The sequence below is a fragment of the Rana temporaria genome, chromosome 3, assembly GCF_905171775.1.
Source record: "Rana temporaria chromosome 3, aRanTem1.1, whole genome shotgun sequence".
In the NCBI taxonomy this organism is placed as follows: domain Eukaryota; kingdom Metazoa; phylum Chordata; class Amphibia; order Anura; family Ranidae; genus Rana; species Rana temporaria.
This window is the reverse complement of record NC_053491.1, coordinates 207,988,520-208,002,204: the sequence shown is the minus strand read 5'-3', so window position 1 is coordinate 208,002,204 and position 13,685 is coordinate 207,988,520. Positions and strand designations below refer to the sequence as shown.

General features: G+C 41.1%; 1 protein-coding gene across 2 annotated transcripts in view; it reads right to left on the bottom strand.

The window, feature by feature from the left end:
* Positions 1–13,685, bottom strand: part of SLC6A15 (solute carrier family 6 member 15) — a 93,071-nt gene that overhangs the window by 46,030 nt on the left and 33,356 nt on the right. For both annotated transcript variants that reach the window (XM_040344180.1, XM_040344181.1), the window contains exons 3-5: positions 8,593–8,750; positions 5,254–5,380; positions 1,118–1,299 (exon numbers count right to left, since the gene is read on the bottom strand). In XM_040344180.1, coding sequence (XP_040200114.1) covers positions 1,118–1,299; positions 5,254–5,380; positions 8,593–8,750 — 467 coding nt within the window. The remainder of the gene's footprint in view (positions 1–1,117; positions 1,300–5,253; positions 5,381–8,592; positions 8,751–13,685) is intronic.

The window sequence follows — 13,685 nt, the reverse complement described above, 5'->3', positions numbered from 1 at the left end:
TGAGCTTCAAGAGGTAGTCACCTGGCGCAGCACCCCATCACTCTCCTTCTTGGACAAATAGCCCTTACACAGCCTGGAGGTGTGTTTGGGGTCATTGTCCTGTTGAAAAATAAATGATGGTCCAACTAAAACGCAAACCGGATGGAATAGCATGCCGCTGCAAGATGCTGTGGTAGCCATGCTGGTTCAGTATGCCTTCAATTTTGAATAAATCCCCAACAGTGTCACCAGCAAAGCACCCCCACACCATAACACCTTCTCCTCCATGCTTCACGGTGGGAACCAGGCATGTAGAGTCCATCCGTTCACCTTTTCTGCATCGCACAAAGACACGGGGGTTGGAACCAAAGATCTCAAGTTTGGACTCATCAGACCAAAGCACAGATTTCCACTGGTCTAATGTCCATTCCTTGTGTTCTTTAGCCCAAACAAGTCTCTTCTGCTTGTTGCCTTTCTTTAGCAGTGGTTTCCTAGCAGATATTCTACCACGAAGGCCTGATTCACACAGTCTCCTCCTAACAGTTCTAGAGATGTGTCTGCTGCAAAAGGTGGCTACTTTGAAGAACCTAGAATATGAAATATATTTTCAGTTGTTTCACACTTGTTTGTTATGTATAATTCCACATGTGTTAATTCATAGTTTTGATGCCTCCAGTGTGAATCTACAATTTTCATAGTCATGAAAATAAAGAAAAAACTCTTCGAATGAGAAGGTGTGTCCAAACTTTTGGTCTGTACTGTATATATCACACACACACACACACACACACACACACACACACCACCAAAGGAAAGCGCACAGGGTGTGCCCAGGCAGACCCTAATCACCATGTGCAGCACAGATTTCCCCCCTACTGCCCTGACTCCCCCTTGCAGGGCTTTCCTACCCTCCGCTTCCTCTGGCTGTTGCTGCAGGGATGTTTTAGGGTGAGTGGGGGAAGGGTTCGGTAAATATGTAGCTTACTGGCCCCTTCCCTTTCATCGTGAATGATCGGTAGTAGTATGTGTTTGAGCTTTGGGGTACACACCCTAATGCAACAGGTTGCGCACATCTTTGATACACAGACACAGTATACATTATCCTTTGTATGCATTTAAAATGCTAATATATACTAACCTTGCCAGAAGACTGAATTCCTTTAATCATGGCAAGGCATACAAATATCCAAGCAGCAAGTAAACAAAGAGTCATTTTCCAGTTCAGTCCTCCGCCTTCTGTGATTGAGTCAGATATATTTAAGGCTTCTCTGTACCAGTAATAAGTAGTTGCAGAACTTTTCTCACATTCTGGCTCAACAACTAAACGAATTAAAAAAAAAATTGTGAAACTAACAGCCAATATGAAAGTAAAGTCATCATTAACTTCAAGTATTGATATGCAGCAAATGACTGTGTAGATGACCACAACAAACATACTGTAGGTTATTTATTTTTATATAAAAAACAATTGCAACTAGGGTGCACTGTAGACTTATATAGAGGGTTTTCAAAAATATCCTATTAACTAGGGGCATAATTACAAACCATAAGGACCCATAGCAAAAATGTTATAGGGTATCCCCCTAGCGGCCTCTCTCTGAGGACGAAACTTGCAAGGTCTGCTTATTTTTATCCCTCTTCCCCATCTTAAAATGCGGCAAAAAAACTAAATAGAATAACATCTGTAAGAGAAAAAGTTAGGTATTATGTTTACCATACCCTAGCTTGTACCTAGGCGAGGGGGACGCCACCATTGGGCATTAGGTTCAGAACGCACTGTGTCTGTTTGGCTCCCGTTCATATAGAGGCTCAAATATATATATGTTCATATATACAGTATCATATATAGAAGGGGTATTTCTACCCCTTCCATACAATATATGACAGCTTCTCACTGTCAATGACTATCTCTAGCAACTGCTGCCATTACCAGGAATCCTAGTCACATCAGCAAAAGGGCAGGAATAGCAGTGATATCACTACCCACACGTGGTCCCTGGCCATATTTTAGCAATGTCATTGACCAGTTATGGCCATAACAATATTTGATCAATGATGTCACTACTATCCCAAACTCTTCCCCTATATAGCTCTCAAATATTTTGGGGTTCCTTTGGAGGGGTCTATGTGGCTTTTTTTTTTACATAGAAGCCAGAAGGGAAATGTCATTTACAGGCAATTTAAAAAAATTACTGGCCCGGGCCAAATGGAATTTGCACTTTTTTGCACTGGTACATGTTCCCCAGAGCAGTGCCCACCCCCTTCACAATCCTTTGCCTAATGGTCATTTTTGGTTTGACATATGCACCTCCCATTGATTTCAATGGGTTCAGCATCCTAACTCTATGAAGTCTACAGAACACGGTCTGAACCGATCCCAGGGCAGTTCAGCCGATTCCTAGCCACCATCCTACTGGCGAGATCCCATGAAATGTTGAGTAGCCCAAATCACGTGAGATGAGGCGAATGCACTCCATTGTTTTATTATCTTGCAAGATTTGGGCTACTCAGCATTACTATGTAAAATAGTGATATCACCCCTTACAATATATAAGTCCAGGAAAACTTCCCGGCAGGTGTTTCCCCTTTTTTTGCAGCAACAGTTTGAAGTGTGGGAGTGGGGTACACTAAATACTGTAAGTGGACCTTGCTTGAAGGGCAAGGTTCATGGTAAAATAAAGTATGTATAAATCAAGAACAGGTAGCAGAATAGCTGACAGCATGATCAGAGAGGTCAGCAGACTCGGAAATTAACATTTTACTGTAATTTTCCATCAAACTATTCTGCCCTCATCAGCTCAAGTCTTTTTACAACATCAAATGATGTATTGGATCTCAGGACTTGACGCATAGTCTATGCTTTTTCATCACAGCTGAGCATTGTGGTTTAGTGTTCCTGAACACAATTACTTTATAATCATGATACAGATGTATTTTAATTGTTAAACTGTATTGCCAGTTTGTAGCCGAGAAAACGCAGCTGGATTTTTTTTTTTTACAGCCCCAGGTAGACTATGTTAGGTATACAGGGTTAATTTTAGAGTCCCGGGTAGGCCGTGACAGAAGCTCTAAAGACAATTAATCTACTCCTGGAGGAAGACCAGATTTTTTTTCGTAGCCTTTACAGCCTTTGGCAGGCTATACACAGTGCAAATTTTTTCCTGCAACCATGGGTTACAGGAGAGAAATTCACATGATTCCCACATCAACACAGACAGTGCTGACAGGGAAATCCCTTCTGCAGAGCAATTGTCTGCTCGGCAGAAGACAGTGATTAGCGCTATTGGCTATAGCAGCCACTAGTGATAAACGTAAGAGAATCTGGCAGGTTGGTTTTACCCAATTTGATTGATCAACTTGGTACATTCAGCTTGCCCATTAACGGTTAGAATTTTGAGTGATTCCTGCTGAACCGGCCAAGATTTGAACAGTGTATGGCTGGCCTTAGGCTCCATGCACTCTGGGCTTGTAAAATATGCCAGTTACTTTCGCAGAAAAAAAAACACTTATATAGAGCGTTTTTGTACACAGTTTAGGTGAACTTAGGAGAGTTTAGCATTTTTTCTGCCAGAAAGCTCCAATCAGAAATTTAAACCAGAAGGTTTTTTTTTTTCCTGCCTCTAAACGCTGAGCCAAAAATATGTCTGTAATCGCCCTAATGTTCATGGACAGATAGGATAACATTGAACTTCTTCTACCAGCAAAACATAAAACTGCTGTAGAAGCAGCGATTTTTAAGCCAGTGTGCATGAAGCCCAAAAGCCATTACTGCAGCTAAATAACTGCTCTTTGCTACACAGAGAAAACATGAGAGTGCTGTGACTAGTAAATATCCTTAAGACTCTTCATGTGCATCTGTCGTTGACTGAAGATTTCACAGAGAGTGAGGCCTCGTACACACGACTGAGGAACTCGATGGGCGAAACACATAATTTTGCTCGTCGATGTTCCTTGTGAGGCTGTCGAGGAACTCGGCGAGACAATTTTCTCCATTCCCGTTGAGGAAAAAGAGAACATGCTCTCTTTTTGGCTCGACGAGTTCCTCGACAGTTTCCTCGTCGAAAAATGTACACACGACCGGTTTCCTCGGCAAAAAAAACCCACGCAAGTCGTGTGTACGAGGCCTCAGAGTCAACTTGCATCCTAAACCAGGTAAATTAATACACTTATCTCTAGTGCTGGATTTTACACAATGGATGGTGTAACATTATAGTGCTGCTTTTGGCAACAAAACACAGATGAATACATTGGTGCCAGCATATGTTTGTTCATCTTTGCTGAGAAGTTAATAGGGGTTCCCTTTTCATTATTATACATGCTGAAGCACCTAGGTTAAAAGTGATAACACAAGGATCACTGAAAATAACTACCTCTCATATGGACCTATGGCCTCGTACACACGACCGTTTTCCTCTGCAAAATCCATCAAGAAAATTGGTGGCAGAGCTTTTTTGCCAAGGAAAACGGTCGTGTGTATGTTTTTCGTCGAGAAAACTGTTGTGAATCTCGACGAGAAAAAAAAAAAATCGTGTTCTCTTTTTTCTCGTCGGGAGTCTCAATTTCCTTGTCGTATTTCTCGTCGGGCTGGGTTACGATGAGAAACACGTTCTTGTGTATGCTTAGAAACCCGCGCATGCTCAGAATAAAGTATGAGACGGGAGCGCACCTTCGGTAAAAGTAGCGTTTGTAATGGAGATAGCACATTCGTCATGTTGTAACAGACTGAAAAGCGCGAATCGTCTCTTACCAAATTTACTTAACACGCAGTAACATGAGATTAGCAAATGCAGCCCCAAGGGTGGCGCCAGTGGAATCGAACTTCCCCTTTATAGTGCCGTCGTATGTGTTGTACGTCACCGCGTTTAAGAACAATGAGAGATTTTGTCTCGACAGTGTGTATGCAAAGAAAGCTTCACAAGATTCTCGACAAGCCTCACAAGAACCTCGTCGACATAAACAACGTTTCATTTACGACGAGATTCTCGGTCGTGTGTACAGTATGTTGTCACTGAGGCTTAAGGCCAATAGCATTAAATAAGTGAAAAACTCTGCAAAAACTAAAATATTATCTAGACACCACCCTGCCCCTTAATTAGACTGTGCTGGAGGGTTCAGTCAGGCACTACCTCATTCTCCAATCTTTTGGAACATAATACTTTGTTAGTGCAATATGTTTTTTAAAACATTAATCTAAATCCTAACACACTTTACTGTCGCTATATTTTTTATTTTTCTGAATTAAAATTATAAGTAGGTATTATATTAAAAGCTCACAGGTGTTAGAACCATTTTTCACCAAAGGGCACTGATCCCAGGGGAGCGGATGCTGGAAGGACTGCGAAAAATAAAACAGACTCCATCCAATGATGACATTGTAGTAAAGTGCCACAAACAAACAAACCTGTAAAACAGAAAAAAAATAAAAAAAGTCATCATTAAGCCAGACAAGCAGTATTTGAGACAGTCCAGCCATTTTAGTCCCCACAGGTTTCATTTAACTTTTTAATAACCATATCTGAGCTCCGAAAGGCCAGTAAGGCTGCTGATCAAATTGAGGGTTGTAAATTATAGAAGACAAGAGGATCAGGCTAGCCAACTAAGACTAATATAGTAAAAAGAGTAAAAGTTCCGCGCTTAGGTGTGTGGTAAAAGAAGTTGCAGCCCCCCTAAAAATCTCCCTAAGGAGAAATAGACAATAAAAGGAAATAAGTGGGGGTCATGGTGCTACCTTCCCTAGGTGCCATCACTCCCACGTATTTCCAGACTAATATAGCTATCTAAAAGAAATGAACATTTTACAAAAAAGTATTAATTCCGTTAACATTGAGAGCTTTAGGCCTCGTACACACGACCGTTTTCCTTGACAGAATCCATCAAGAAGCTTAGTGGCAGAGCTTTTTTGCCAAGGAAAATGTCCGTGTGTATGTTTTTCGTCGAGAAAACTGTCGTGGAACTCATCGAGAAAAAAAAAGAGAACAAGTTCTCTTTTTCCTCTTAGGGAGTCTCAATTTCCTCATCGTGTTTCTCGTCGGGATGGTTTAAGACGAGAAACACGTTCGTGTGAATGCTTAGAAACCCGCGCATCCTCAGAATAAAGTATGAGACGGGAGCGCACCTTCGGTAAATATAGGGTTTGTAATGGAGATAGCACATTCGTCACGCTGTAACAGACTGAAAAGTGTGAATCGTCTCTCACCAAACTTTTACTTAAAGCGGAGTTCTGGCCACAATTTCACTTTTTAAATATAAATACCCCTGTAATACACAAGCTTAATGTATTCTTTTTTTTTTTTTTTTTTTTAGGTGTATTTTGTGCGTGTACTCGAGAGAGGAGCCGGACTGCAGGAGTTGGGAGTAGGCAGGCCTCCCCCAGAGGCAATCTGCCACCTTTCTCCATGCCACGGGTGGCAATGGCGGGTGTGTGAGGGGTCTTCCCACACAGCCCGCCCTACCTGCTCCGCTTTGAAGCCCAACGGGGCAGAGGGACTCCCTATAAGGGAGTGAGAGGATCTAGCCCGCTCAACCAGCCCTGTTAGTCCTTCGCCTCTCTTTTTAGAGACCGCGTGGTCAAAGTGCGTGCATGTTAACCCAATTTCGAGTGCGTGTAAGTGTGGTGTTTTTTGTGGGAGGGGGGTGGGCGTACTAAGCGCAAGCTTACCTCACATAGCACACCCACCGGGAGCCGGGCTGAGACCACCAAACTCAATTCACATGTAGCTGAGCACGGGATCCGAACCTCTAGCTGCAGAGGTGAATGGCTTGTCAGCGCAGTGCCAATCGCGTCGAGCCACTGCAGGTCCCAGCTTAATGTATTCTAATAAAGTAAGGCCCAGATTCTCGAAGGCGTTACGACGGCGCAACACCATTAGCGCCGTCGTAACACCTCATCTGGCCCCGGGTATCTATGCGACTGATTCTTAGAATCAGTTGCGCATAGGTACCCATTAGATCTGACAAGCGTAAGGCTGTTACGCTGTCAGATCTTAAAAGTAATTTTTTTTCCCGCCGCTAGGTGTCGCATCGTCGCTTTTCCCCGTCGTCTATGCAAATGAGGTAAGTACGGCGATTCCCGAACATACGCGAGGTCGACGCAGCGAATTAACGTCGTTTGCGTCGGGGCGACGTCATTTAGCACAATGCACATCGGGTAATTTACCCGACGGAGCATGCGCAGTACGCTCAGCGCGGGAGCGCACCTAATTTAAATGGTGCCCGCCCCATTTGAATTGGGCAGGCTTGCGCCGAGCAATCTAACGCTACACCGCCGCAAGTTTACAGGTAAGTGTTCTGAGAATCAGGATTTAAACCTGTAGACCTGCGGCGGTGAAACGTAGAGCTCATACATTACGCTGCCCAGGAGCAACGCTAATGTATGAGAATCTGGGCCTTAGTCTGTAAACTAAGGTCGGTTTTGTTAGGTTGTTACAGCATTTAGACACTTTATAAAATAGAAATTGACTGGGGCCATCTTAAGTGTGGGCATCATGAAGCCAGACTGTATGACTTCCTGGATTTCAGCCTTGCAGACCTCGCACATGCTCAGTGCTGCACAAGCAGTGTCAGATCAGGTTTCAGCACCTCTGCTGTCCAAGTCACATGATTCTTTGAGACTGGGGAGTGCACAGACTCCTGCAAAGTTACACCCACTACATTCCCAGGAGTCTGTGCGGTGTAGGTTAGGAAGCATTAAGCACCTAGGTGCAGGAAGTGGGAAGATTAACTATTCTGCCTAGCAACAACACTTTGAAGGCATCTAAAAAAAAAAAAAATTTGTAAAGGACTAATGAATTTTTTTTAAAACTACTGATGTAATGTTATATTTATGGGTGGAACTCCACTTTAACACGCAGTAACATGAGATTAGCAAAAGCAGCCCCAAGGGTGGCGCCAGTGGAATCAAACTTCCCCTTTATAGTGCAGTCGTACGTCACCGCGTTTGAGAACGACGAGATTTTGTCTTGACAGTGTGTACGCAAAGAAAGCTTGTCAAGATTCTCGACAAGCCTGACAAGGAACTCGTCGAGGAAAACAATGTTTTATTTACGATGAGTTCCTCCGTCGTGTGTACGAGGCCTTCGTGTTAAAAAATGTAATATGATCCCCTTGTTAGCTATTATATACTCTGATAATTGAATGTGCTTCAAGTCAGTTTTAATGTTCTTCATGCGTGTAAAAATCAGACTACACAATTTACATAGCGTATGGCTTTTGCAAATAAGTTTCAGGAAAATAACTACTGGCCAGATGCTGCTACTCAAATATTACAGCAGATTCAAATTTTTACATCAATTAATGTTGACATCATGTAATCACACAAAATCAACCCATTTTAAAAGTAGCTTACTGCTACCAATGAAAGCAATTATACTTTAGAAAGCAATGGCCCTGATTTCATAATGGTGTACAAGATGAGGTTGTATAACTGTAGCCCCTATTGTATCAAATGTGGCTTTAAAACGCCAGCTCCAAAGAAGTATTGAAATTTAAGATCAGATACAGTAAATGGTCAAATGAGACAAATCATGACATGTCTTGAGTTATGTTGAAATTAAAGTACTTGCATATTAATTGATACTGTTCTATATTAGCAAGAGTGCACACATGATGACTTACAATACAGCTTGAAAATCCAATTCCACCCATTTTAGGGCTAATGTAATTCCAAACACCAATACTTCCTCTTCGTATCCTCTGTCCTACAGACAGCTCCAAGAAAAACAGTGGAATTCCAATAACCAGAAGGAGGATTAAATATGGCACCAGGTATGCACCTAAAATAAATACATTAAGTTTAATATAACTTCAGCTGTGTCCCTGCAAGGTCATAGCTAATGGAAAAGACAAGGAAGAATGATCATCTAATTTTCTATAAATGTAACCACACAGAAGAACCAATTCTATTGTATAGTATATTCTCCTCATAACTGATTAGATGAATATAGACTACTAAATATTTACATTTTTTTTTTCTGAGGAACTACAATACTACGCTAACAATAAAAGCAAAAACTATAATGGTACTTGTGCTATACTAACAGGATTCAAGTAAAGCTTTCAGCTATTTTATAGATTTATAAATAAAACTAAAAGTAGATATCTTGTTTTAGCCAGAAACCCCTTCTATGAAGCGAATCTTTCAATTTGTTCCAGGAGTCTGACATTTCCGACTTCTGACAACCAGCCTCATCTGCCTGCTCCCTATCTAATAGGAATGTCCTTAATGACCAATAAAGTGCTTCCAATGATCCCGATAATGGGAATTGGTCATGGCCTAGCTCTAACAGCACACCTCTGTACCAAGGTAAAACTAAATCAGAGAGGAATGCAGAGGCAAACGTTTCTATGCATATATAAATCTGATCTACTGGAGCTATTTAGAATGAATAGTGAGGGGTTGATTTACTAAAGGAAAAGTGGACTTGCCTTTCGTAAATAACCCCCTGAATGTGTACAGAAGCTTCAATGCAAATACTGCCGTGCAACTTAAACATGGTAGAAGTAGAATAGAGGCCCTGACAACTTTCTACATGGAGACTCTTTGCAATCTGCCTGTTGCTGTGTTAGGTTCACACACTTGAGCAGTACATTTCTATACGAACCTTAAAAGGGGTTGTAAAGATTTTTTTTTCTGAATAGGTTCCTTCAAACTAGTGCATTGTTGGTTCACTTACCTTTTCCTTCGATTTCCCTTCTAAATGTTTTTTAATTTGTCTGAATTTCTCACTTCCTGTTTCTCCTCAGTAAGCTTGCCTCCATCACCTGAGCTGTTCTGGCTGGGGGTTAGTCAGCCAGAACAGCTTACTGAGGAACAGGAAGTGAGAAATTCAGACAAAGAAAAAAAAATTTTAGAAGGGAAATTGAAGGAAAAGGTTAGTGAACCAACAATGCACTTGCTTGAAAAAAACCTATTTAGAAAATAAAAACGAACCTTAACAACACCTTTAAGCCTTGTACACAACTGACAGCTCAGGTTGGAGCTGCTGTCATAACAATCTGATGTTAGTACAGTGATCTCCCCTGGTGAGCTATTGTGTTCTGACAGGGCGCTATTAGGTACTTCGGCTAGCTTCATTCGGACTAGCTGCCTTAAAGGGGTTGTAAAGCTTTGTGTTTTTTCATCTTAATGCATCCTTCTCGTGTCCCCCAGCCCCCCTGTTTTACTTACCTAAGCCACGAAACCCCATCCTTGTTCCCGCGATGGTTCCCCCTGCTAGAGGCGGCTCCTCATTGGAAATTGATAGCAGCTCAGCCATTGGCTCGCACTGCTGTCAGTCACATCCAATCGCGCGGCGGGCAGGGTCGAGTGATACAGTCGGCAGCTATAGCCACCGGCTGTATCACGGGAGCGCGCCAGCAAGCTAACCCCCTTGGGAGAGAGTTTCCCATGAAGGGGGTTAGCACTTGCGGGGAGGAGCCGAGACAGCCGTCTAGGGACCCCAGAAGACCAGGATTGGGGGCGAAAATAACTGCACAGTGGAAGCAAGTATGACATGTTTTTTATTTTTTTTTTTTTTTTTTAAACTAAGTCATACAACCCTTTTAAACACGGGCCGAATGCTGGCCAGTTTCTATTGATGCCGGCTGACATTCGGCCTGTGTGCACTAAGCTTTCATTATGCAGTAATTGTCTTTTAAACATCCACAGCAGGGGATATTTTTTTTTTTTTTTTTTTAGCTAGTAATTGCTTTAAAGTATTGGCATGGACTCGTTTTTCTGGCAATATATTGCTGCTTAAAATAAGTGATTACAACATGCATATTTGATTTTAAAAGCAATGCTTAGTAGTCCTGTAAATCTTTTCTTTATCGCATGACAGCTGAAGCAGGCAGCGACTGCCTCTCTCCTTCTCCTCTCATGATTGACATGAGCGGGGGATCCTCGGCCCCGCCTGCTGCAGCTGTCAGGCCAAGAGAGGAGAGAGCCGGTGGGTCACGTGAGCACCGATTTGCGCTCTGTAAACAGGTACAATAAAACCTTGGATTGCGAGCATAATTCGTTCCAGAAGCATGCTTGTAATCCAAGGATCTTGTATATCAAAGCAAATTCTCCCATAAGAAATTATGGAAATTCAAATAATTTGTTTCACAACCATTTATTCATAAGCAATATAATAAGTTGTGTAACCATAAAATATCCATCCACAAATAGAAGCCTCCCCAAGGGGATTAGAAGATTAATAAAGGTAAAACATTTAGCAACTCACATGGTTGATGATTAAAAGAGGGATCCAGAGTATGCAGGGATCCGGGGTTAAGCGATCCACATAGACCGTCCTCCTCACCGTCGGCTCTCACCGCTGTCAGTCTGCACTGGTGACCGGGGAGACTACCCTGCAGTAGAGCAATCTGAAAACAAGGCTTGAACTGCTCGTGGACGGAACGACATCAATGGTGGTGAGGAGGACGGTCTTTGTGGACAGCTTTACCCTGGATTCCTGCATACTTCGATGTGCCTGTTTTAATCATCAACCATGTGAGTTTCTAAATGTTGTACCTTCATTAAATTTAACCAAATTGCTACACTTAAAGTCTCCTCTCTTCTATTTTATACTCAGTTGTGACATAACGCTACTCTTATATCAAGACATCGCTTGTATATCAAGTTACAATTGATTTAAACATTTTGCTTGTCTTGCAAAATGCTCTCAAAACAAGTTACTCAAACCAAGGTTTTACTGAATATAGCTGCATTTTTTATTCAGCACAGTCACAGGGAAACATTACATGAATCAACCGAAAGGATAATTGAAATTTAACCTTGTGCGTTAACCACTTTAAGATTTGATTAAACAAAACATTGTTTTTTTCCCACATGAGCTATGTTACTGAAGATTTCAAATAAACTCATTATAGTGTAACAGATGTAGCTATTGTAATTATGAGTGTATTTTAGTTAAATGTGTATCAATGTAGATGCTCAATATGTCTTCTTATAGGTCACTTAAAATAGTTGAGAATGCGTTCATCCAAATGTAAGCTGCCAAAGAGAATCTTCTATTATTTACCAGTCATACTGTATGTGAGAAGGCTTATCGCAGACAATTTAGGGCCAGGTTAATGTATCTAAACAGTGGGACTGAAATCTCTTTGGTTTTACACATATCCACTGCAAAGGATCCCTTAAAAAGATATGCAATGAGGGTGACCATTTTTTCATAAATACTTTTTTTTCCCCTCCAAAAAAGGCGGAAACTTACATACTTAATTTTCCTTCCAAAAATATTGTGCTAAGGGGGATGATTTATGCTAAATACAGGTGCTTGGGAAATCGGCCAGTCCAGTTTTCTGTATGCAATTGTATGGAAAAGAGACCCATTTCTGTCCAGACACCTGAGAGAAGTTAAAGTGGATGTAAACCCGATTCATGAAATTTGAGCTGGGCACATATATCTGCAGTATTTTGTTATCTCTTTTCAATGAGCCAAGTCTTATAGCTCTCTTCTGAATGGTTCCTCTGTTATCAGCCTGAGAACTGCTGACATATTTTTTGACTTTTTAGACAAAAGCAGCCTGAATCTTTTGTCAAAGGAGGTTGCTAAAATAGATTAGCAGAGAGCAGCTCCTATTACAAAACAGCTCTGAGAGGCACTGCCTATGAGAAGGGGTGTGTGCCTTTCCTCCAATCAGCAATGTTAGCTATCTTGGCTGTATGCCCAGACATCACACTCTGTGTTAACCAGGAAGAAAAAAAAGTCTAACAAAATCTCAACTTTCTAAACGGTATATAAATGTGAACACAGCAGATATACATATAAATCCTATGTAGGCTGTTCAATTCACTGGGTGTATGAAGGGTTTACATCCACTTTAAAGCTAGAAATTAGGAGAAGCTTTTGGAACACCAGATAACAGAATGAGACCCTCACAAAAACAGTTTAATGGCAATTATGGAATATATGCCTGGCAATGATCTATTGTCATATGTCTCTTCTTTTCTACTGTTTGTATTTAGTACTGTTAGAGCTCACTCTCTTTCCCTTCCTCTATGCTCAGACATGTGGGAGGGAACACATATTGCCAACATACAGTGGACATGTGACAGTTCATTGCCATTCCTTTGTTGGGTCTTTGGACTATAATTTCTCAATCACTCTATTGCCGGACATTCCCTTTCCACTATTGAACTATTCCTCCCTGCAGGAATTACCATAGTTTACCAGCCAGTGCCTCACAATATATATATATATATATATATACACATACATACATACATACATACATACATACATACATACATACATACATACATACATACATACATACATACATACATACATACATACATACATACATACATATATATATATATATATATATATATATATACACACACACACACACATACATGTACAGGCATATCCCACTTTTAAGTACACAATGGGGTTTATTTACTAAAGATAGAAAGCGCAAAATCAGGCTCACTTCTGCATAGAACGCAATGAGCTTCTAACCCCGGCTTCTTCAATTAAGCTTTGGCAAAAAAAAAAAAACTGGAAGCTCATTGGTTTCTATGCAGAAGTGAGCCTTATTTTGTGCTTTCCCGTTTTAGTAAATAGACCCCATTGTGTACTTAAAGGTGGGATATGCCTGTATAATATATATATATATATATATATATATATATATATATATATATATATATATATATATATATATATATACACACATACATATACACACACATATACTTATATACACACACACAC